This window comes from Trachemys scripta, chromosome 7, assembly GCF_013100865.1.
Source record: "Trachemys scripta elegans isolate TJP31775 chromosome 7, CAS_Tse_1.0, whole genome shotgun sequence".
Lineage (NCBI taxonomy): Eukaryota > Metazoa > Chordata > Testudines > Emydidae > Trachemys > Trachemys scripta.
In genome coordinates this window covers 51182455-51207312 of record NC_048304.1, presented here as the reverse complement: position 1 = coordinate 51207312, position 24858 = coordinate 51182455, and the positions used below count along the sequence as shown (strand labels likewise).

The 24858-nt window shown below is 57.3% G+C and overlaps 1 protein-coding gene across 7 annotated transcripts; it reads right to left on the bottom strand.

The window, feature by feature from the left end:
• Window positions 1–927: 927 nt before the first annotated feature.
• Window positions 928–20736, bottom strand: APEH (acylaminoacyl-peptide hydrolase). 7 transcript variants are annotated; one of them, XM_034776275.1, is made up of 22 exons: window positions 20433–20735; window positions 19954–20083; window positions 18783–18909; window positions 13748–13838; window positions 13112–13187; window positions 12733–12884; window positions 12260–12397; window positions 11784–11875; window positions 11328–11368; window positions 10357–10478; window positions 9771–9831; window positions 9329–9426; window positions 9108–9159; window positions 8890–8978; window positions 8312–8450; window positions 8152–8235; window positions 6543–6623; window positions 5906–5994; window positions 5450–5640; window positions 5259–5361; window positions 1662–1768; window positions 928–1098 (listed from the first exon to the last, which is right to left on the bottom strand). In XM_034776275.1, the coding sequence occupies exons 1-22, from the start codon at window positions 20442–20444 to the stop codon at window positions 993–995; spliced, it is 2181 nt and encodes a 726-aa protein (XP_034632166.1). In that variant the 5' UTR covers window positions 20445–20735; the 3' UTR covers window positions 928–992. The 7 variants fall into 7 exon arrangements, 6 of the variants coding, with proteins under 6 accessions (XP_034632166.1, XP_034632168.1, XP_034632167.1 ...); XR_004646504.1 differs by lacking the exon at window positions 928–1098 and adding an exon at window positions 2629–2817 and having other exon boundaries at window positions 20433–20736; XM_034776277.1 differs by lacking the exon at window positions 12260–12397 and having other exon boundaries at window positions 20433–20736.
• Between the last annotated feature and the right edge of the window lie 4122 nt (window positions 20737–24858).

The window sequence follows — 24858 nt, the reverse complement described above, 5'->3', positions numbered from 1 at the left end:
GTGTTCTTGTCATCTAAATAAACCTTCTGCTTTACTGGCTAGCTGAGAGTCATAGTGAATCGCAGGAAGCCAGGGGTGCAGGGCCTTGTGTCCCCCCACACTGTGACACAATGCGAAAGGGATGAAATGCCGTTCTTGGGACAGAGAAGGAGCCATGAGGGGCAGGGGCAGTGAACCACCTGGAGGACCTGGAAAGATAATGGGCGCCCCAGGGATGTCACAATTAACTCCCAGCCGTGGAAGTGGGGCATCTGAAGTCAGCCTGACCCTGAGTTCGCTGGCCCAAGATGTCAGCAGTAAGAGCCAACTGCGCAGCACTCACCTGGGGCAGAGCAACACCTGCCTGCAGGACACCGTGGCTGGGTGAAGCTGTCTCAGCCTTGGCTGTTCCTGATGACTCAGAAATCCTGCTCTGACTGGACAAGGCTGCTGTGTGTCACTGCCAACACTGGCTGGGTACTGGGAGCGTGAGGATGAAAGTCTCCCCCAGGCTTCTGGCTCAACAGGCCAGGGTAGGCAGGAGGCGGTGAGAATGTCTGGCCTGCCCTGACAGAGGGGGGCCCCTTCGGGGCTGGCCCTGAAGGGGTTCCTCCAGGGCCTGATCCTGGAGCTTTGAGACACCTGCCCATGCCCTGGCTGGGCTGGGCTGTGAGACACCCCACGGAGGGGGCAGGCTCACAGGATGGTCTGTTCTCAAGGTGCAGGTGCAGTGTAAAGCCACAGCCCAGGGAGGGGAGAGTTTGCATTAGGACACCTCCTACCTTCCTTCCCCAGGGCCTTTCCCAGTTCTGCAGGAGGGGCCCTGGTGGCTCCTCCTCCCCCACCCAGCCCCACAGCCTGCTAGCGAAGGGGGCCCCTGCTGCAACGGAGACCCAGCCCCTCCTCCCCGGGGCAGGCTGCACCCTTAGGGATAAGGTGACTCAGACACAAGATGAGCCGTGGGTTTATTGGAAACAGGTTACAGGGCTCGGGCAGAGGCGGAGCACAGCCCGTCAGCACTGCAGGTGCTGGAGCAGCCAGAGCACCATGTTCATAAAGCCATCAGCCTCAGCCTCAACGCCGGAGAGCGCATGGCTGTTCCTAGGGTACAGCAGCAGCCTGTGGAGAAGGAGAAGGCTTGGCAAGGTACCCCGGAACCAGCTCTCCAGGACCCACCCACCCACACCTGGGCACAGACCTGCACCCCCTGCCACCTCCTCATGGACCTCCCCCGCCTACCCACCCACGGATGCACCAGGACACCCCCACCCCCCATCACCTCCCCAGGGACCCCTACCTGTCAGGGCACTCATCAGGACCCCCCATGCACCAGGGCACACACCAGGACCCCCTGCTTGCCGGAGCATGCAACCTAGACCCCCCCCAGCTCCCCCAGGACTCCTGCACCAGGACCCACCCCACCCATGTGGGATATACCAACTCCCCGCAGCCACCTGAGCCTCCAGCCAGCTTCCCTCATATAACTCCAGCTTCCTCCCACCCCAGTGATCTGGTTCCTCCCTTGGTGCTCCCTCCCTTGGTGTTCCATTGGTGATACCAGCCCCACTGGCCTCATTGCCCCTGAGCACCCAGCTTGTCTCCCCCCACTCCAGCCACGGCCCCTGCACCAATCAGTTCTCTCCCCCCAGCCAATCCCCATGTCCTGTCCCCCGTGGACTCACCGGGTAGGAACGCCCCTGGCCTTGAGAGCACGGTAGTACTCCAGCCCCTGCTTGGGGGGGACACGCCTGTCCTCTTCTCCCAGCAGCAGGAGCACAGGTGCCCGGACCTGTGGGGAGAGCGGTGCAGAGAGCTGGATCCCACAATCAGCACTGGGGCCCCACACCAAGATGAGGAGGGGTGTGTGTATCTCTGACCAGGGAGAGAGGGGCAGGGTCAGGGTCTCTGAACAGGGTTTCAGAGCAGGGGGGTGGGACGGGTTCCCTGGGGTGCAACTGGGTGGTGGCTAAGAACAGTCAAAGTTTGTTATTTTCTGTTTGCTTATTTCAGGAAAGGGAAATGGGGACAGAAAAGCAGAAAGATGAGTGAGAGTGAAGCAGCTGCGAAACTGATGCTGTACAAACTGCAAGCAGCAGAAAAAGAACATCAGAGACTTTTGGAACTAAAACAGGGTGCAACTGGGGTACCACTGAGCCCTCTGTCTTACCAACCTGGGCTCCCTCTCACACTGCTGCTGTGACAAACTGCAAACCTCTCCAGGTACTGCACTCACACAGCCATCCATGGGCAGGGACGCACCCAGCTCAGTTACATCAATGCTTTTGCCAGTCACTCATGAACTAACAATAGAGAGACTTCAGCCAATTCCTCCCAGCTCCCCAGCCTAGGACCCCAGGGCTGTATGTCTTGCCCTGGTCAGAAGCCTGGCTAATGTAAATTCATTGCCCAGTCTGCTACTTTTACAATTTAAAGTGAATGGGCACCAGCCCTGAGCAGATTTTCCAAGCACTTCAACCAAAATGCACTGTTTTAGGAAAAAAATTTAAAACTTATTTCTTAGGTAACCAACTTTCATCTATATGCTTACTGCTTATAAACACTTAAAATCTATCTTTCTGTAGTTAAGTAAATAAAATTGCAATCTGAGTTCTATAAACTAAACAGGATTTGAATCAAGCAGCATCTCACCTCGACATACAATACTAGCAGGTGACAGATCTTCCATACACAGACTGGAACTTTCCTTCAGCCTGGGACCATCTCCCCAGTTCTGTCTTTTTCCTCCAGATGTACTTCCAGGTGTTGAATTGTGGGGAGAGAGGGGCCAGGTTGGTAAGCCAGACTGGGCTCAGCAGTACTCCAGTTCCAGGTTGCACCCTGGGGAACCGGTCACAGTGAGCAGGGTGAAATGCACAGTTTGTTGTTCTGAGTGAGATTTGCATTTCATACACTGGTGTAGAGATTTTAAGTGTGGTGGCTAAGAACAGTCAAAGGGAAGGTTACCGGTTTGGGGACAGAAGGGAAATGGGGACAGAAAAGCAGAAAGATGGGTGAGAGTGAAACAGTTGCAAAATTGATGCTGTACAAACTGCAAGCAGCAGAGAAAGAACATCAGAGACTTTTGGAACTAAAACAGCTGGAAGTTGAGGCTCACTTGAGGCCTTTAAAGGATAGATATAAACTGGTCATTAACATGTTTAGGCTTGAAATTACGGGAAGGTTTCTAACCATCAGAGGAGTGAAGTTCTGGAGCAGCCTCCCAAGGGGAGCAGTGGGGGCAAAAAACCTAATTGGCTTCAAGACTGAGATTGATACATTTATGGAGGGGATGGTATGACAGGACTGCCTACAATGGTGTGTGACCCATCAGCGACTGCCTGTAGCAAAAATCCCCAACGGCTAGAGATGGGACACTAGATGGGGAGGGCTCTGAGTTTCTACAGAGAATTATCTCCCAGGTATCTGCCTGGTGGGTGTTGCTCAGAGTCTAACTGATCATTATATTAATGGTTGTGAAGGAATTTTCCCCCGGGACAGATTGGCAGAGACCTTGGGGTTTTTTCACCTTCCTTTGCAGCATGGGGTATGGATCACTTGCAGGTTTAAACTAGTGTAAATGGTGGATTCTCTGTAACTTGAAGTCTTTAAATCATGATTTGAGTTCAGTATCTCAGCCAGCAGTTATGAGTCTATTACAGGAGTGAGTGGGTGAGGTTCTATGGCCTGCAATGTGCAGGAGGTCAGACTAGATGACCACGATGGTCCCTTCTGACGTTAGCAAGAGTATCTGAGTAAGAATATACATTACAATATATATATATACACAGTTATATTACAATATAAACCTAACCAGTGTCCCTTAAGTGACTTGCCACAAGATGTCAGAACATGTTAGTATTAGAGCTGAGTGGGTCTAATATTTATTTAATTTTCTTTCTTGATATAGGAATTAGTTACAGTGCTCCTGTCAGATGATTTCTAAATTATTATCTGCAAAAAAACCCAAACTACTACAGTTTTCAGTTACTTAAGTAGCCCCTGGAATCACAGTTAAAGTTGCTCCCCCTGTCCCCAAAAAATCTGAAATGGCGCCCCTGTTTTGTCCCCCTCTGCCCCCCATGCGTGGCCCTGTTGGCTTGACTGGAGCCACCCCCCCAAATATAGAAGTCAAACTACCCCATGATTGTATGTGGAGTTATGAAGTTTTAAAATGTGTGTGTCACTGAAATATGTTGTGAGCTCGGGAACACTCACAACCAGCCTTTCAAGTGCCACAATGGAACAGCGAGATGCTGCTGATGGCCCATTAAAGGAATCCACACTCCCAAGGACAATTCCAGTATACAATGGATACCTCTCTTAGGCCTTGGCTACACTGGCGCTGTACAGCGCTGCAACTTGCTGCGCTTAGGGGTGTGAAAACTCCCTGAGCGCAGTGAGTACAGCGCTGTAAAGCGCCAGTGTAATCAGAGCCTGCAGCGCAGGCTGGGAAGTCCCGAGTGTAGCCAAGGCCAGAGATAGCATGTAGATAATGGAGACTGCTTGATACACAGGATCTTTCCAGCAAGCTTGAAGAAGCAATAAAAGGGGGAAGTAACATCATCGCTTGGCCTCTCTCCCCCCACAACTGAACACCTGGGAACACATCTGGAGAACAAAGACTGAACTGGGGAAGTGGTCCCAGGCTGAAGGAGTCCCAGCCTATATACAGAAGATCTGTAACCTGCTTGTATTATCTATCTGGGTGAGACACTGCTTGATTCAATTCCTGTCTAGTTTATAGAACTCAGATTGTGATTTTACTTTTATTTCCTAGGTAACCAACTTTGATCTCTATGCCTGCTACTTAGAATCACTTAAAAATCTGTCTGTTTTATATTTTACCTAAAACCGTGCATTTTGGTTGAAGTGCTTGGGAAATCTGCTCAGGTTGCAAGGGCTGGTGCATGTCCACTTTCCTTTGTAGAAGTGGCAGACTGAGTAATGAATTTACACTGGCCAGGCTTCTGACCAGGGCAAGATAGTACAGCCCTGGGGTCCTAGGCTGGGGAGCTGGGAGGAATTGGTTGGAGACTCTCTGTTGTTGGATCATTAGTGTCAAAAGCATTCATGTAACTCAGCTGGGTGTATCCCTGCCTGTGGATGGCTGTGTGTGTGCAGTACCTGGAGAGGTTTGCAGTTTGTCACAGCAACACAGTGAGAGAGAGAACCCAGCTTGGTAAGACAGAGGGGTCAGTAGTACCCCCGTTCTAGATTGCATCCCGGGGAACCCATCACAGGGGGGTGCAGAGTCTCTGAGCGGTGGTGGGGCTCCATACCTGGGCGACGTACTGCATGGGTGACTTGTGGAGCATCTCTGCCCAGTGGAAGGCATCCGGGAGGGTGTTGGGTGCATAGGGGAAGCCGGCCTCAGTCAGACACCTGCAGAGGCAACAGAGCCCGGCTCAGGGCGGGACCCAGGCTGTGCCTGGTGCAGGGGGTGGGGAGGGTCTGAGCCCCAGGCACTCACCAGTCCGGGATGTCAGTGCCGCTGATCATGGAGGCCATGTTGACGACCGGGTTCCTTGCCACACAGGCCTGGTAGGTGCCTGGGTACTGGCCGATGAGGTGGCAAGCAAGGAAGCCCCCATGTGAGCCACCCACTAGTGCCACCCGCGCTGAGTCTAGGGGCTCCTCCTGCAGCACCTGCTCCACGCAGTACTGCAATGGGATGAGATGGGCAGTGCCATGGGGCGGCCAGGGAGGTCTCGGGGAAGGGGGGGGCGGCCAGGGCGGTCTCAGGGAGGGGGCAGCCAGGCCTGGAAGGGGGCACCCAGAGTGGGCAGGGGGGAAGCGCTGGGATGGGGCCAGGACCTGACAGGCTGGCTGAGCCCATCTCCCCCTACTAAGTTCCTGGGCTGGAGGTGCCCAGAGGGAGCAGCCTGGTCCCATGGCTGTGGGTCACACTGTCCCAGCTCACCACTACCTGCACGTCTTTGACATCCTGGCAGCCCACGTGGCCGGGCAGGGAGGCGACGCTGTCCTGGCCAAAGCCCAGCGAACCGCGGTAATTCACTGGGGGAGAGAGTTCAGTGTGACGGGAGAGCCCCTGCCAGCCCCCCTGCAGCAGGGGTTCATGACTGTACAGAACTGGCTTGCCACAGCCAGTCCCCAGCCATGCTCGGGGAGCAGGGTGCCCACCAGGAGACCCCACCCCTTGCCAAGGGGCACCAAGCTGCAGGCCTGGGACCCGGGGGGGGGGGGGGGGGGGCAGCAGCCGAGTGCTGTGGGGCTGGCCTGGCCTGGGCACTGCGCCCTCCTGCCGGCTGCCCCAGGGATGCTGACGGTGCCCGGGGTGCTGTCCCAAATGGCCATCCCCATGTTGGTGCTGCATTCTAGGAGCTCAGGCTCCCTGTGCCTCGGCCCAGCTGTGCCCTCAGCCCTCTCCAGGGGGATCCAGGGCACACTCTGAGTAAGCCCTGGCCCAGAAGTTCCTCCCCAGGGTGCTGTGCCCAGGGAGCTGGCAGGGGCCGAACACGGCCAGGCCTAGGGAGCCCACAGCCACCACTTCGCCAGGCCTTGGCTGCATCATGCCTACCCACTGTGGCTCCGGCAGGACTCACCCAGGAGCACAGCGAAGCCGATCCTGCAGAGCGCCGCGGGGTACAGCATCCAGCTGGCTGTGCAGACGGAGTGTGGGCCTCCTGCAAGGCGAGGGCAGAGGAGTGAGGTGCTGGAGCATGGGGCAGAGCCCAGAGCGAAGGGGCTCGTAGGGAGTGTGTAATGTAGTTGTTCGGACATGGTGTCTGGCAGGGAGGGGGAAGAGCTGGGTGAGCAAAGCGATTCTGCTGCTAGACTCCCCCAACACATGACTGCCTGGTGGTTTTCAGGGGAGCATGGACCGGGGGGCATCTGCTGGCCCCGCTTACTTCCTGAATGGCGAATGAATGACTGTTGGCACGAGGGGCTGTCTGGGAACCGGGGACAAGACACGCTCAACAGGGCGACAGAGCTCTGGGGACCAGGGCAAAACAGGAAACTAAGGGCCCCCAACCCTCCAAAACAATTACTATGGGGACAAAAGAGTAAAAGAAGAGGGAAGAGGCTTTGGAGTTGGGGAGCCCAGGCCTGGGGGTAGCTGCACTCCCTGTGGGGCTGAGGAGTTTGGGGACCCAGGTCCAGAGGGTGGCTGCATTCCTTGTGGGGCTGGGGGAGGGTCAGAGGTCATAGGCCTGTGGGGTGGCTGCGCTCCCCGTGGAGCTGGGGGGTTGGGGAGGGCCCAGGTCTGTGGGGTGGCTGCACTCCCCGTGGGGCTGAGTGTCAGAGGGCCCAGGCCTATGGAGTGGATGCACTCCCCATGGGGCTGAGGGGTTTGGGGGCCTAGGCTCGTGGGGTGGCTGCGCTCTATGTGGGGCTGAAGGTTTGGGGGGGGCGGGGAGACCAGGACCATTGGGTGGCTGCGCTCCCTATGGGGCTGGGTGGGCTCTTGCATCCAACCTGGGGACAGTTCTCGGTCCCACCTCTGCCTGAGCTCTGTCCCTGCCACGAAGGGTGTGGTATCCCCACCCTGACCCTGCTCCAGGCTCAGCCCAGCGGGTGCCGGCAGCCCACTGTGATGACGCCAGCAGTGCCGAGGGTGGGATCTGGGCCTCAGCCGGCAGGCACATGCCTCCCTGCACTATTGATGGCAGGTGCCAAAGCCGAGCAGGGCTGCCACCCCATATGCCAGGCTGCAGCGCCTCACTCAGATCTGACCCAACCGCCTGCCATCCTCCTAGGAACCGGTGCAAGCTGCCTAGGGAGGGACTCTCCATGGACACGACCACCAGGGCAGAACCTTGCCCCCTGACCCGAACCCAGAGGGACCTGCCTGTCAGCGTCGGGCGCTGGTTGGGTTGGGGCCAATCCCCTCCCCCTGCAGTGGGGGGAAGGGGGGGAGAAATGTGCTTGCAAATCAGCGCCCAGTGAAGGGGCAGTGGCCTGCAGCCGCCGTGACAACCCATGGCTCAGGAGGACAGCCGGCCCCACGGCAGGAGAGGAACAGCTGCAGATGGGTGGGCATGGGGACCCCCCCAGAGCAAGGTGGCAGCACTGATGCGGGTCGAGGAGAGCCAGATCTGACAGCACAACACTCGGCTCTAGCTTCAAAATTAGGCCTAATCAGACCTACACAGCCTGGGAGGGCCAGGGTCTTTGATGGGGGGGGAGGGGCACGCCGGGCGGGGGTCTCACCATGGGGCATGACCACCAGGGGCAGCTTCCTTGGACCTAGCCCCTTGCTGGGCTGTAGCAGGATGGCTTCGAAATCAATACCCTCTGCAAAGGAAGAGTGTGATGTCAGCGCTGGAGCCAGCCCTCCAGGGCCCAGTCCCCGACCCCTGATAGCACTCACCATACTTTGGGTTCTCTTGGTCTGGGGGGGGCTGCAGGGGCCGGATCACCCAGCTGATCTCTGGGACAGGGGTCACATCCTCCAGACACACCCAGTGCACCTGGGCCTCCTGCCCGGCCCTGGGGAGGAAGGCCACCTTCTGCCAGGGGAAAGAGCCCATCAGTGGCAGGCGCAGCATGCTTGGGGAGTGGGGACATGACCCACCAGGGGAGGGGCGGCAGGATGCTCAGGGGGCTTTTGCAGACATCTGCTGGCAGCATTTGGGGAGGAAATGGCTGCAGCTGGCAAGGGGGGTTGACAAGGAAAGATTGATAGCATTGAACAAGTAAGCAGCCTGCATGCAGCACCAGTGCCTGCAGCCCCCTGCTAGCCCAGCCTTGGGCTCCACCCCCTAGCTCTGCTGGTGCCCCTCACTCCTGCCCCACTGCTCCCTGCTAGCTCAGCGCCTGAGCAGGGAAACGCTTTGGGATGCTGGCTAGCGTGTGGTGTGGATGCAGCCAGTAAATTTTTATTCCTGAGTCTGCATGTGGGGTGAAAGGTCATAGCACAGCCTCCCACCCCGGCTCATTCCCCCTTACCAATGTGGGGGGGCAGCTGGGGGTTGAGAACCTGGCCACCAGGAGATCCCGGTCAATGGTGAGGAGAGACCAGCTGCCCAGGGGGGCACCTGCAGAGGGACAGATGCCTAGGTCATGATCTGGAGCTCACAGGAGGAGCCTGGGGGCAGCAGTGCTCCCAGCCCCTCCCACTGGGCATCCAGGGACAGCGCGAGCAGAGCAGGCTGCCGGGTACTTACCGGTCGTTAGGGAGGTCACGCTGCCAGTCAGCGTCTCCACCACAAGCAGCTCCTAGGGCGACACCAAGAGCTTTGTCAGAGCTGGGGCCGAGCCAGAGGCAGGGAGGGCCCAGCGCACCCCCAGCCTCTCTGCTCAGGGCTGGCCTGGGCCCCGGGCTGTGCGTATGCCTGCAGGCAGCATAGCTGTGGGGCTGCCCTGCCCCAGTCCCCCACCCCAGTACCTGCCGGCTGCGCTGAGCGGTGTCCAGCACGACCCTCTGGCTATCGGCTGCCCAGCACAGTCCCGGCAGCGCTGGGCAATAGATCCCTGTGAACGTTCCTGCAAGGAGAGGGCCCCAGGCTCAGCGTGCTGTCCCCTGCACACCAGCCAGGCTGGTACAGGGCACACGCACCAATGGCCAGCAACAGGGAACCAAGCTTCCCATGCAGCTCCTGTTCAGTTCCCTGCCCCCACAGCTCTGCCAGTGCCCCTCACTCCTGACCCGCAGCCCCCTGCCCCGCCAACCTTGCCGATTCCCCTCACCCCACAGCCCCTCCTGAGCAGACAGCGCCGTGTGCTAACTTTCACACGGGGAGAGCGCCAGTCCCTGGGTGCCTAGCCTGCCTCATTGTCCCGCTGCACAGCTCCTCCCTCGTTCCCAGTGAACCTGGCCGGCTACTCACCCTGGCTGTGCCGGGGCACGACATCCAGCACGGTGGAGGTGACCTTCGTGTACCAGTCATACTGCAAGAGATGGCCGGGGGCACTCAGCATAAAGCTGTTCTGCAATGCTGCCCCCTCCCTTCTGGGAGATCCAGGGCAGGGCTGGCGGCTGTTCATAGGGAGGCCCAGTGTGGTGGGGAGCCTGCCCTGGGTTAGCTAGACTCCAGCAGGCCTCTCCCAGCTCCCCCCGGGCACCTGAGGGAGCAGCAGCACTGTGCCACGGGCACCATTTGGTGCCTTACTGGGGGGCAATAGGTGCAACCCTGTGGGGAGCAGTGGGCACCAGCAGAGCGAGCAGGGCCAGGCCCATGTATCAGGATGACATGCCCAGGGAAGATGGTTCTCGTTATGCCACCACGGGCACAGACACTCTGCTATGGCAGCGCTGGAGAAGCCCAAGTACCCAGCCTATGCAATGCGACCGATGACCGGCTCCCAGCAGGAAGTGCCACTGGCGGATATGGCCCACACGGCCTTGGCTGAGCGGCAAAGAGCCTGATGCCCAACCCCTGGTACTGGCTCCCCAGCCTGGCGGGACGCACTCACCATGCGGAGGCAGCTGCACTGCTGGTGGGGCCCGAGTACGCCGTTCTCCAGGTACACAATGCGGCACTGGTCAGGGCTCAGGCGTGGGGACCACACAGCCTTGGTGTCATCTGACAGCAGCTCTGCAGCGGGATGGAAGGCCGGGAGAGGAGTGTGGGCACAGGCAGGATGGGGGCAGGTAGGGCGGAGGACATGCCAGGTGGGCAGGGTGGGGGTCGGGCAGGGCAGGCCTCAGGCTGGATGGCGGCACATGGGCAGGCCGCAGGCTGGACAGGGGCATTGGAGCATGCAGAGTGGGGAGCACACAGGCAGGGTAGGGGGCACCAGACAGGATGGGGCACGTGGGCAGAGCGGGTACCACAGGCAGGGGGCATGTGGGCAGGGTGCAGGCAGAACGGGGGCACATAGGCAGAGCGGGGACCGCAGGCGCAGGGGGAGAACACAGGCAGGGCGGGGCATGGACAGACCTGGGGTACACGGGCAGGGTACAGGTAGGAAGGGGACATGTGGGCAGAGAGTGGACCACGGGTAGGGCATGCAGGCAGAATAGGGTATGTGGGCAGAGTGGGGACTGTGGGCAGGGCAGAGGGCACACGGGCATCGTGAGGAATGGGGAGAGCGGGGAGCACACGAGCAGGGCATAGGCAGGATGGGGACATGAGGGCAGGGCACGGGCAGGACGAGGGCAGGGTGCAGGCAGGACGAGGAGACGAAGGCAGAGCAGGAGGCACAAGGGCAGAGCAGGGATCATGGGCAGGGGCGCATGAGCAGGTGGCACACAGGAAGGGCACAGGCAGGGTGGGGGCACGTGGGCAGAGTGGGGACCCCAGGCAGGGCAGGGGACACACAGGTAGGGCGTGGTCAGGATGGGGGATTGTGGGCAGGGGGCACATGGGCACAGTGGGGACCATGGGCAGAGTGGGGGGCACACAGGCAGGGCACTGGCTCAGAAAGCAGCAGCAGCGACTCACCACACCTCGCTCCTGTCAGGTCCACATAGAACAGTGCTGACCTGGGAACCAGAGCAGCGCAGTCATCACTGCACGGGCCCCACAGCTGCCCAACCCTCCTGCCCTACACTCGATGGGAGCAGCCAACCCAGCCCCCACTCCTGCCCCTGCCCCAGCTGGCAGATCGGAGCTGCAGCTCCCCAGGCTGAGTCTGGCAGCCCCAGCCTCCGGCAGCCCCTCCCTCTGCAGTGGCCACTGCAGCAGATGCCCGCAAGCTGGGGCCAGCTCTCGGAGCAGGGCTGGGTCAGCCCCAGTCTGGCCTTCTGTCCTGGCAGAGCAGCCCCAGCCTGCAGGTGCCTCAAAGGGCATTTCTCTGAGGGGTCCAACTGGCCTAGGCACACCCAGACATGGGGAGGCTCCTCTCCCCTGCGCCGGTCGCTCAGGCAGGGGCAGCTGACAGCAGCACAGGGCACTCACCTGCGGTTAGTGCAGTGCCGCAGGCCCAGGCGGAAGGGCTCATGCCACCAGCCTATGAACACCACACCCATGTCACCAGGAGACCAGAAGGCCTGCAGGCAAAGTGGGAGAGCGCCAATGATCAAGAGGGGTGGGGAAAGAGAAGGTGGGGGAAGAACCTGGTTGGGGGGAAGGAGTGTCAGAGGGGGCCCAAGAGCAGCTAGAAACTCTCCCGCTCTATTTAAGGGAACGAAGCCATGAGTGGTGTCCTCCAGAGAACCAAAGCATGGCCCCACCCTGCTGGTTGACATCCTGGGGCACAGATTTCCCTGCTAAAGGCACATCAGTCCCTCATGGAAACTGAGTGACCTGTGGATGCTGGTAGGGGCAGCTGGCATCAGAGGGAACAGACAGAGAGGTGTTTGGGGGCTGCTTTGGGCAGCCAGCAGGTGCAAGTTGGGCACTGCCAGCGCCTGGCTCCCCACGCCCATGCTGACCTGCCCAGGGGAGATGTGCTCCGGGATGCCCTCCAGCACTGAGACATTGCCACTCTCCAGATCCAGCACGCACAGGGCCGGGATGCTCTTGCCCACCAGTGCCTCGCCCCAGTCGTCGTGGTAAACGAACTGCTCCCCCTGGAACACAGAGCCATGAGTGCCCCCTCCCCTGGGGAACCCCCCAACCCCCAGTCCTCCTGCTTTCTGGAGCAGGACAGCCCTGTGCCTCGGACCCAGGGCCGATCTGGCTCTAATTGCATTGCCAGAGCCCACAGGACAGCCATCCCCTGCCCCACAGGCCCAGCATCCCTGAGGGAAGCAGGGCATAGCACTCAGCGGCAGAGCCAGGAATTGCCCTTTGAGTCCCTGCTCAGGGCTCTAGCACCATGCCTGGATTTCCGGCCAGTTGTGGGGGTGGGGCGAGTGGCCCACCCACAGCTTCAACTCGGGACCTCCAGCTGCGCCCCACACACCTTGACAGCCTTGTCGCGTCTCTCATCAGCACAGCTGCTGCTCAGCTCCGGGGCTCTGCTCTGGAAGAAGGACTCGGCCTTGGGCCGTTTCCTCTCAGCCACGTAAAGCAGGTGAGTCTCCGAGTGCGACCAGGACAAGCAGCCAAACTGATCTGGGGAAGTGCTAGTCAGACCCTGTGGGGCGGCACAGCCCAATGCCCCCACCATGGGGCCTGGGGACTCCCTTCGCCGCCCTCCCCACGCCCAGCCAGACAGCTGCGGGGCCCCCTTCGCCGCCCTCCCCACGCCTGGCCAGCCATTCCCCATCCCGCCCCACCCCACAGCCCCAACCCCTCCCCCAATTCAGGGAGAAGGCGGATCAGTGGGGACCCAGCCTCACCATCCTCATAGACATTGCCATGCTTCTCCAGCACTGTCAGGTTGATGCTCTTCACCTTGCGATTCTGATCCCATATCTGGGGGAACAAAGACATCAGGGGCCAGGCCCCAGGACTGTGGGGTCACAGGGCAGATGGCAGGAGAATGGCAGCACAGGGCAGGGGGAACAGGCAGCTGTGATAGATATTGCTGGGAACAGCTGCCAGCTAGGGGGGCAGTTTGCCTGGCTGTAGAGTGGGGAACAGGGCCCCACCTTGCACTGGCTTGCTCCATCCACGAAGAGAAGGAGTGGGCTGGCCACGGCTCTGTCCATCCTGCCCCACACCAGCCTGGGATCCCACGAGGGTCAGGTCTGCTGGCCGGGCCCCAATGTGCCATGAGCAGTGCCTGGTAAATGCTGAGGGGAGAGCCACAGGGATTCCCACCCCAGCGGCCTGCTGGAACTACAGAGAAGGGATCCCTCCACCGCAAAGCCAGGCCTGAGGAGGGGCTGTCAGCAGCAGGGGCTGACCTCTTCCTTGAGTCCCGAGCATGGTCAGGCCAGGAAGACGCCTCAGCCCCTGACAGCAAGGATGCCGAGAGCTGCCCTCACTCTGCCCAGGGCTTTTCCCACAGCCTCAGCCTCCTATCGACTCACCTCAAGGAATTGCTTCTCCTCGCCTTTGCCAGGACTGGCCTTCCGCAAAACGGCCTTAAGTGCCCCACTGGGAGACTCCCTGCTCAGCAGCCTGCAGGGGGAGACAGGCTGGAGTGGGCCTGGGGGCATGGCATGGCTTGGGGACAGAAGACACACGGCCAGGGCTCAGGGAGTCCATAGGATCCTCGACCCACATGCACTAACCCACCCCACAGGGGTGCTGGGAAGGGTGGAGCTGGGGCTTGTTGTGATAATTTGGCCTGCAATTGACCCTAATGTGAGCTCAGTCGTGCAGGAGAGTGAATGTTCAAGCTGTCACAGTGACCTGTTATCCAAAATGGTGCAAGAAAATATGTACGAAGGTCCCCAAAGGACTGGGTGTTCTGGTCACGCCTGGTAACTACGAGGAGGAGGGGACCAGAAATCAGTGGACCAAACCTGGTGTCGGAAATTTGGCCTAATTGGTGGTCAATGGGCTATTTCACCCCTCTGCCTGTGGAGGCTGGAAAACAAATAGACTTGGGGGAAAATGTGGTGTCAGAGTTCAGGAACAAATTGATAAACTAAACACCAGAACCAGATGGTATTCACCCAAAAGTTCTGAAGGAACTCAAATGTGAAATTGCAGGACTACTAACTGTAGTCTGTAACCTATCATTTAAATCAGCTTCTGAACCACATGACTGGAGGATAGCTAATGTGATGCCAATTTTTAAAAAGGGCTCCAGAGGTGACCCTGGCAATTACAGGCCAGTAAGCCTGACCTCAGTACCGGGCAAACTGGTTGAAACGATAATAAAGAACAAAATTGTCAGACACATAGATGAACATAATTTGTTGGGGAACAGTCAACATGGTTTCTGTAAAGGGAAATCATGCCTCACCAATCTACTAGAATTCTCTGAGGGGGTCAACAAGCACATGGACAAGGGGGAATCCAGTGGATATAGTGTATTTCGATTTTCAGAAAGCCTTTGAGAAGGTCCCTCACCAAAGGCTATTAAGCAAAGTAAGAAGTCATGGGATAAGAGGGAAAGTCCTCTCATGGATTGGTAACTGGTTAAAAGATAGGAAAACAAAGGGTAGGAATTAAATGGTCAGTTTTCAGAATGGAGAGAGGTAAACAGTGATATCCCCCAGGAGTCTGTACGGGCTCCAGTGCTATTCAACATATTCATAAATGATCTGGGGAAAGGGGCAAAGAGCGAGGTGGCAAAATTTGCAGATGATACAAAACTACTCAAGATAGTTAAGTCCCAGGCAGACTGTGAAGAGCTACTAAAGGATCTCGCTGAACTGGGTGACTGGGCAACAAAATGGCAGATAGTACCAGGGTGGTACCATGTTAGTCTGTTTCTAGAAAAACAATGAGGAGTCTGGTGGCACCTTAAAGACTAACAGATTTATTTGGGCATAAGCTTTCGTGGGTAAAAAACCCACTTCTTCAGATGCATGGAGTGAAAATTGCAGATACAGGCATAAATATATATTGGCACATGAAAAGAAAGGAGTTACCTTACAAGTGGAGAACAAATGTTGAAGACCAATTCAGTCAGGGTGCATATGGTCCACTCCCAATAACTGATGAGGAGGTGTCAATACCAAGAGAGGGAAAACTGCTTTTGTAATGAGCCAGCCACTCCCAGTCCCCATTCAAGCCCAAATTAATGGCGTTTAGTTTGCAAATGAATTGTAGCTCTGCAGTTCCTCTTTGAAGTCTGTTTTTGAAGTTTTTTTGTTGAAGAATGGCTACTTTTAAATCTGTTATTGAATGCTGAGAGAGACTGAAGTGTTCTCCTACTGGCTTTTGTATGTTACCATTCCTGATGTCTGATTTGTGTCCATTTATACTTTTAACATAGAAGACTGTTTGGTTTGGCCAATGTACATGGTAGAGGGGCATTGCTGGCACATATCACATTAGCAGATGTGCAGGTGAATGAGCCCCTGATGGTGTGGCTGGTATGGTTGGGTCCTATGATGGTGTCGCTAGAATAGATATGGGGACAGAGAAGGCAACGGGGTTTCTTACAGGGATTGGTTCCTGGATTAGTGTTTCTGTGGTGTAGTGTGTAGTTGCTAGTTAGTATTTGCTTTAGGTTGGGGGGGGGCTGTCAGTAAGTATGGATTGGCCTGCCTCCCAAGGCATGTGAGAGTGGGGGATCATTTTCCAGGATATGTTGTAGATCGTTGATGATGCACTAGAGAGGTTTTAGCCAGGGGCTGTACATGATGGCCAGTGGTGTTCTGTTATTTTCCTTGTTGGGCCTGTCCTGTAGTAGGTGACTTCTGGGTATCTGTCTTGCTCTGTCAATCTGTTTCCTCACTTCCCCAGGTGGGTATTGTAGTTTTAAGAATGCTTGAGAGATCTTGTAGGTGTTTGTCTCGGTCTGAGGGATTGGAGCAAATGCGGTTGTATTTTAGGGCTTGGCTGTAGACAATGGATCGTGTGATGTGTCTTGGATGGAAGCTGGAGGCATGTAAGTATAGTATAGTATAGGTTTCCGGTACAGGGTGGTGTTTACGTGACTATCACTTATTTTCACTTTAGTGTCCAGGAAGCGGATCTCTTATGTGCACTGCTCCAGGCTGAGGTTGATGGTGGGGTGGAAATTGTTGAAATCCAGGTGGAATTCTTCAAGGGACTCCTTCCTGTGGGTCCATATGATGAAGACGTCATCAATGTAGCGTGACAAAGTTCCTCCTCTATCTTGATGGGTCTTGTGCTTATTGGCAGATTTTCTTGCCTCAGAGATTCACCGTGTGGGTTGGGGAACAGCCCAGAGACCTTCCCCGCTGGAAGAACCCACAGTCCAGGTCAATTGGGAGGTTTGGGGGGAACCCAGGCCCGCCCTCTACTCCGGGTTCCAGCCCAGGGCCCTGTGGACTGCAGCTGTCTATAGTGCCTCCTGTATCAGCTGCCTGACAGCTACAACTCCCTGGGCTACTTCCCCATGGCCTCCTCCAAACACCTTCCTTAGTCTCACCACAGGACCTTCCTCCTGGTGTCTGATAACGCTTGTGCTCCTCAGTCCTCCAGCAGCACACCCTCTCAGCTCCTTGTGCCTCTTGCTCCCAGCTCCTCACACTCCCACCACAAACTGGGGTGAGCTCCTTTTTAAAACCCAGGTGCCCTGATTAGCCTGCCTTAATTGATTCTAGAAGCTTCTTCTTAATTGACTCCAGGTATCCTAATAAGCCTGCCTGCCTGCCTTAACTGGTTCTAGCAGGTTCCTGATTACTCTGCTCTGGTCACTCAGGGAACAGAAAACTACTCATCCAGTGACCAGTATATTTGCCCTCTACCAGACTCCTGTACCCCACTGGTCTGGGTCTGTCACAGTAGCGTAAGTAGAAGAGGGGCACTAGGGAACGAGGGCTGATTAACTCCCTTCTCTTCATGTGCCAATATATATTTATGCTTGTATCTGCAATTTTCATTCCATGCATCTGGAGAAGTGGGTGTTTTACCCACAAAAGCTTATGCCCAAATAAATCTTTTAGTCTTTAAGGTGTCACCAGACTCCTTATTGTTAAAAGGACAGATGAAATTCAATGTTGATAAATGCAAAGTAATGCACATTGGAAAACATAATCCCAACTATACATATAAAATGATGGATCTAAATTAGCTGTTATCACTCAAGAAAGATCTTGGAGTCACTGTGGATAGTTCTCTGAAAACATCCACTCAATGTGCATCGGCAGTCAAAAAAGCGAACAGAATCTTGGGAATCATTAAAAAGACAGAAAATATCATATTGCCTCTATATAAATCAATGGTATGCCCACATCTTGAATACTGCGTGCAGATGTGGTCGCTCGTTCTCAAAAAGGATATACTGGAATTGGAAAAGGTTCAGAAGAGAGCAACAAAAATGATTAGGGAATGGAACGGCTGCCATATGAGGAGATTAATAAGATTGGGACTTTCCAGCTTGGAAAAAAGAGGACTAACGGGGGGATATGATAGTGATCTATAAAATCATGACTGGTGTGAAGAAAGTAAATAAGGAAGTGTTATTTTCTCCTTCTCATAACACAAGAACTCGGGGTTACCAAATGAAATTAATAGGCAGCAGGTTGAAAACAAACAAAAGGAAGTTATTTGCCAGCTATAACCTTGTCTACAAGACTGTCTGGCACGGGGAACCCCCTCCTGCCAAAGAGAAAGGGAACACGGGGTGTTGTTACAATGAAAGCCTGACTCAATGTTTTCCATTTCAAAGACTTCAGCTGGTTTCCCTTCCTTTCTGGATGTTCAGTACAAGTTAAAGGGTGTTTGCTGGGCTGTTTGCCCTGAGACTATGCAAGCTGAGGTCTCCAGATCCTAAAGCCCAGGCCATGGTTAACACAGTTTACTGTTGGCCAGGGACTGGGTCATATGAACGCTTTGGCTCCCATATCCCATCTAAACACACACCAGGACACAGCACAATGGAGAGGTGCTCCCAGCAGGCGCAGCAAAAGGCAGGGACAGCAGGCCTGGCACCTGGGGCTACCCGTTGCAAAGCTGGAGAAGCAGTGGGCACAGGGGGCCCGAGGTGGCCCTGATACCTCCTCCAGGGGGCAGGAGCAGGTGCAGCCAAGAGCCCAGCACTCTGCTAGTGGCCTTTTGCAAGCAACTCAGCCTGGAGCCCCCCCAAGGACACAGGGGAGGGGCAGCTGCAGGGGAGGGAGCAGAGCAGTGTAGTGGAAGACTCTGCCTCCCCAGCCAGCAGCCTGGGAGCTAGGGGCAATTCAGGGCTAGACATAAGGCCCCCAGGACATCCCACCTTCCGCACTCTGAGCAGGGGGCCTCTGCCAGGTGCAGAGCCACACTTTGGTTCTGTCCCTCCTACTGGAGCCCCCTAGCAGGAGGCAACACAGCCCAAGCTCTTCCCTAGCTGCCCACATCCCATGGCAGGGCAGCCCCCACCTCCCACCCAGCCATGCCCACACTGGACAGCAAGCCAAGCCAGGCTCTAGCAGAGCTGTGGGGATGGCGATGGGCACACGGTGGGCACTGGCAAAGGCACAGGGCGGAGACACTCACTCTCCCTTGATCTCACTGCAGGTGCCCGAGGGGCCAGAGTACACGATGGCCTGGCTGTCATGGAAGATGAGGTATTGGCGGCAGAACTTCACATTCTCGGCTCTCTCCAGGTCCTGCTGAGACCACTCTGGAAGGAGAGGGCAGTCAGCTGCCGCCTGCACTGGGTTGGCACCGCTCCCCTCTCCTTTGGCCTTAGAGCAAAGATACCAGATGGGATGGCTCGTGTGCAGAGCAGGGCACTTTGCCTGCCTGCACTCCTGCCACTCTCTGTGCTACCTGGAAGCAAGCTGGGCTTGAGACTAAGGCAGCAGTTTAGGGCTCAGGAGATCTGGGTTCAACCCTAGCTCTGTGTGATCCTGGCCCAGTCTCTTATGGCTTGATGGTCAAGTGTGCTTAGCGCTTTGCAGCTGGTACGGGGGACACTTCTGAAAATCAGCTGTCACTGTCTGTGCCTCAGCTCCCCAGCCGGCACGTGGGGACCGCAGTCTAGTTTCTGTTGCAGGGCACACTTCTCCCTCCCATGGCTCAGACAGGCCTCTGAGTGGAGAGAAGATAGAAGTCTGGAGAGCCAGGAGCAGTGACTCAGGAAGCAGGACTGGCCAGGCCAGGGAAGCCACACGGAAGGCCAGGGAACCCTTAACTGGGGAAGGCCAGTTGTGCTGTGACAAGTGGAGGGGGAGTTGTACTGTCTCTACTGAGTCTCTGCTGACTGAAAGAGAGGGGGCTGCAGGTAACAGACAGGCAACATGGCGCTCTCTGCTACAACAGAGCATCCCATCATGCACTGCTTCTTCTGTTGGAGCCAGCTGCAGGGATGGGAAGGCTGAGCCCAAGCCCAGGGAACCTGCCCAGGGGGCAGTGTGCTGATCTGAAGGACCCAACTGCCACAAATCCCTTCACACACGTGAAGTGCCCCAAGCAGGGTCTTGGGGCGGTTTCCTCTGAGACTGACACTTGGCAAGCGGACAGCCTGGAGTCTGGGTCCATCACCTCCCTGGTGCCTGACCTCAGAGATGAGGGACCTGGGGGGCCTCCCATGGCGAAGCTGAACCAGAGCTAGGAACAATGCAGCTGCCCTCTGCTCCTGGGGCCCCTCTGCCTCCAGCCCTCCGTTCTCCCCATACTGGGACAGAGGGGCCCTGGAATGCGCAGGGCGCAGCGGAGTCCGTACCTGTATAGACATTGCAGTATTTGCCCCCATACTGAGTGGTGACCTCGGGCCCGATGCAGGCACTGCAGAGCGAGGGGCACTGGCTGAGCTCGCGGTACAGCGCTGCTATCTCTTCCGGGCTCCTCAGCACCTGCGCAGGAAAAGCCCGTCAGCATAGGGCGGTTGGCAGGGAGCGCCGAGCCAGGCACCGCGAAGGGAAGGACCAGGGCAGCGGGGCGCACGCGGAGTTCGCCGGCAGGGAGCGCTGGTCGCAAGGGTCAGAGCTCGGCACGCCGGAGGTGCAGGGACGAAGAACGCAGCCCAGGAGGGGCTGTGTGCGCAGGAAGAGGTCATGGACCTGGGGGTCACACGGAGGACACGACGGGAGGTGGGGTGGAGCTTTCGGCCCCAGTCCCTGCGTCCTCCTCCCCTGGCCTGGCCTGCCAACCAAGACCCCTCCCGCAGGGCACCGTGGGAAGGCGGAGGACCCAGCCCCTTACCGGTGACTCCATGTCGCTAACGCTAGTCCGGACGCTGGGGGTCCTGACGCGGCACTTCCGGACTGGGGGGCGGGGCCTCCACTGGCCAAGGTCCGGCCCCGCCCCGAGAGCGCTGCGCGGGCAGGGGCAGGCGTGTCCCCCTGCAGCTGCCGTCCAGCCGCGCCCCCGTTACCCGGCAACAACAAGATCGTGCCCTGTCCCCGTTCGGGGGCATTGTGCCGGACCTCGCTCCGCAGCGAGCCGATGAACGGAACGCGGTCGCCCTGCGGAGCCCAGAGACTACCCGGGGGGGCGGGGCTAGGCGCTGGAGGCAGGGCCGGGGGCGGGGCGCTGGCTGGGGGCAGAGATAGAGACGGGGCTGAGGGTCAAGGGGGCGGATCGCTGGTCGGGAGTGGGGCGCTGGAGGCGGGGCCGTGCGCTGGCCGCGGGCGGGGTCCGGCATTGGGGAGCCCCCGAGGTGGGAGCTACTCGCGCACGCATCGCCTCTGCCCGACAGAGCGCTCTTCCGTGCCCTCGGTGTTTCGGGCTGCGACTCCGGGCCTCCCCCCCCTCCCCCCAGTGTCAGCCGCTCTCTGCCCTCCTGGCCCAGCTGCCCTCTGGCAGCAGGACGGGCGATGCCCAGCAAGCCCTGGGCTGGCTGGGAGGGTCTCCAAAGTCCGCTGGTTCTTGGCACCAGAGCACCGCTAACCAGGCTCTTGCAGGGCCGGTGCAGGGATATTTTGTGCCCTAGGCGAAACTTCCATGTTGCGCCCCTCCCCCCTCCCCCCAGAGCATCGCTTAGTATAAACTTTTAAAAATGAATACTGCATAATATGGCATTGTTCATTAGCATTAATACATACTCAGCTTGAACATTTATTGATTTTATTATTTAGAATTCATATTTAATGCAAATAAATGAATAACCTGACATGGTGTGGGGCTGGCTGGCTTGGGGCAGGAGTGTGTGGGGCTGGCTGGCTTCGGGCAGGGCAGGGGATGCGGAGCTGGTTGGAGATGGGGTGCGGGGTTGGCTGGAGACGGGGGTGTGGGGTTGGCTGGCTTTGGGTCCAGGGGTGCGGCAGAGGCTGGCTGGAGAAAGGGAGGTGCGGGGCTGGCTGGCTTCGGCAGGGCAGGGGGGATGCGGAGCTGGTTGGAGATGGGGTGTGGGGTTGACGAGACGGGGGTGTGTGAGGCTGGCTGGCTTGGGGCACGGGGGTGCTGCAGGGGTTGGATGAAGGCGGGGGTGTGGGGCTGGCTGAGGACAGGGTGGCAGGTACCAGGGCTGTCCCTAGATATTTTTGAGCCCTATGCAGCCCCCCCACATGAGGGGGTGCCCCAGGCCTCCGTGGGGGAGGCAGGAGTGGGGGGGGGAAGGCTTGCTTCCATGGGGGGTCAGGCCCCCGAGGGGTTGGGGCAGGCTTGGGGGCGGGGGGAACCACCCACCAGCACTCACTGGCAGCGTGGCTGGGGCCACGTCTCTACTTCTTGCAGCCCAGGCCCTGCTGCAGAGCTCAGGGGAGTGGGGGCAGGGCAGGGCGGGGCTGAGCAGGGGCTGGGCCCTGGGGAAGAGCCAGAGCAGCAGGGAGCAGCGCAGCGCCTCCGGCGGCTGGAGGAGGAATGACGTCACTTCCCGGCCAGCCAGAGCTGATCAAAGAGGGTTACACATTTAGCCGGCACCGGGTGAGCATCCCAGACATTTTGGGCACCGCTTTTTGGCGCCCTCAAATCTTGGCGCCCTAGGCGGCTGCCTAGTTTGCCTAGTGGATGCACCGGCCCTGGGCTCAGGCATGGCTGCTGCACGCTGTCCCCAGCAGCCAGGAGCGGGTCGGGATCCAGTATGCACAGCTTGCTGCTTGAGTCCTTATTTGTGGACTGTGCCGGCCTGTGTCTGCCCTGCCTGAACCAGTCACTGAGGTTCAGGGCCGAGCACACAGTTTGCCATGTCAGAGGGAAGGCTTGCTTAGAGTGGACATCTCCTGGGCTATCTTTCAATATAGTCAACAGCCCTACTGGGAGGCCTGTGTGCCAGTTCTGGGTTTGTGCAGTGGCAGCTTCTACACTAGAGATCATGTCCTGTCAGCTCTCCCTAGGCTGTGCTGCAGTGTGGCAGAGCGTGGGCAGCCCTCCTCTGAGCAGATCTTTGTGACATGCTGGCCAGACTCCGAGTCTTTGCACTGGTGCCACCCGGAGAGCATCTAGAGCTGGCCAGGGTGGGGCTGCCCAGCCATTCTACTGGGAGTGAGGTTGAGTGGTGCATTGTGGGAGTGGGCCTGGCATGCTTGTTGGAGTGGGTCCAGCCCCTTTTTCTGTTAGCCGTGGGGATCTAGTTTCTTGGGGGGCTCAGGCAGGTTGGCTGGGAGAATGCAGCAGCATGCTTGCCCTGCACTGTGGGCGTCTCACATGGTGTTGAGTGCTGTGTGTGGGTCTGGCTGTCTGCGTGCCAGTCCTAAGCTGGGAATAACACAAGTGGCACCACACCCACAGGAAAGCTGTGCAGCTTCTCAGGCTTGCTGTGAATTCTGGGGGTGGGGGTGGGGAAAGAAGCAGGAGTGGAGCCTCTCCCAAGAAGCAGGAAGCTGTAGGCAGGAGTGCAATAGCTGAGGGGGGCAGGGTTGGACTTCTGGCCTTGAGAACTAGCACTTGTCCCGCCGAGCAAAGTGTCCCCATTCTCCCCCTGCCCTCCCCTGCCACATGGCAAGCAGTCGCCAGCTTGGAGCACAGGGAGAGCCCATTGCCGTACCGCTGAGGACAGCTCTGTGGGCACCAGTGATTGCACACATCGACTCGAAGAGAACTGCTCCAAGGGACAGAGTCTCGGGATGAGCAGCACTTTTTGCTCCTCTAGCCTGTACCATGGGCTGCCTAGCTCCCACTCCTAGCTGCACTCCTGTGCTTCCATGGACTCCCCATGCACTCTGCCTTGGTGCAGTCAATCTCCTTGGAGTCGGGGCAGAGTCTGTGATGGCCATTTCTCGGCTTCATCGCCCTCATGATGTCACAGAGGGCAGTTCCTGGTTAGACGGCCTCTCGGGTGGAACCCTGTGCCCTACTGTGACAATGCGGTTCTGGTGGAACCCAACTGAGAGTGCCAACTCAGGACAAATTGCTCAAATAGGGCAGTTACAGCCCAAGGCTGGGGTTTTTTCCACCTCTAAGGCAAACCAAACCAGCCAGACTAAGAGGACTTCAGTCTCACCCCACTGGCTAACTGCAAGTCTCACAAGCAATCTCCTTAGACATTCCAGTTTCCCAGTATTACCACCAGTACCACTCGTTATGGGGACAAATGGTTATGAAAACCAATACCCCAGTAAAAGAAAAAGGTTCTCCTGATCCCAAAGGACCAAGCCCCAGACCCAGGTCAATATACAAATCAGATCTTACCCACAAATCACGCTGTTGCCAATCCTTTAGAATCTAAATCTAAAGGTTTATTCATAAAAGGAAAAAGATAGAGATGAGAGTTAGAATTGGTTAAATGGAATCAATTACATACAGTAATGGCAAAGTTCTTGGTTCAGGCTTGCAGCAGCGATGGAATAAACTGCAGGTTCAAATCAAGTCTCTGGAATACATCCCCCGCTGGGATGGGTCCTCAGTCCTTTGTTCAAAGCTTCAGCTTGTAGCAAAGTTCCTCCAGAGGTGTGAAGCAGGATTGAAGACAAGATGGAGATGAGGCATCAGCCTTATATAGTCTTTTCCAGGTGTAAGAACACCTTTGTTCTTACTGTGGAAAATTACAGCAACATGGAGTCTGGAGTCCATGGGCCAGTCCCTGCATACTTTGCTGAGTTACAAGGCGTATCTGCCTTTTCTCAATGGGTCCATTGTATAGCTGATGGTCCTTAATGGGCCATCAAGCAGGCTAGGCAGAGCTAATCTCAGCTTGTCTGGGATGTCACCCAGAAGCATAGCATAAATTTGCCATACAGACAGTACAGAGCCAATATTCATAACTTCGACTACAAAAGTGATACACACATATAGACAGCATAATCATAACCAGTAAACCATAACCTTGTCCTAGACACCCCATTTGACCCCCTTTATACAAGATTTGGGTGCCACTACAGGACCTTGGTTGCAACAATGATCTATATGGTCCCAGATTATATCAATAACGTCACACCTACCTAGTTGGCTGGCGGGGGTTCTGGAGTTGGCACTCAGGGTCTCATGGATAGTTAGTGGCTGCCACAGCCTTGGTGCATGCAAAGTGGCCTGAGGCCAGGGAGTCTGCGCAGGAGATGACACTTCTCCAGTGCTTCCCAGTGCAGAGTGCCAACAGGCTTTCTCTGAGGATCACTCCCAGCCACCAAGCAGCAGCCTCCTCCAGGGTGGACACAGCAGCTGGTTGCTGGGGTCACAGGAAGGAAACATCTCTTGTGACCTGCCAGGGCCCATAGGGAGGCAGAGTGGGGGAAGCAGGGCTGATGTTTGGCCT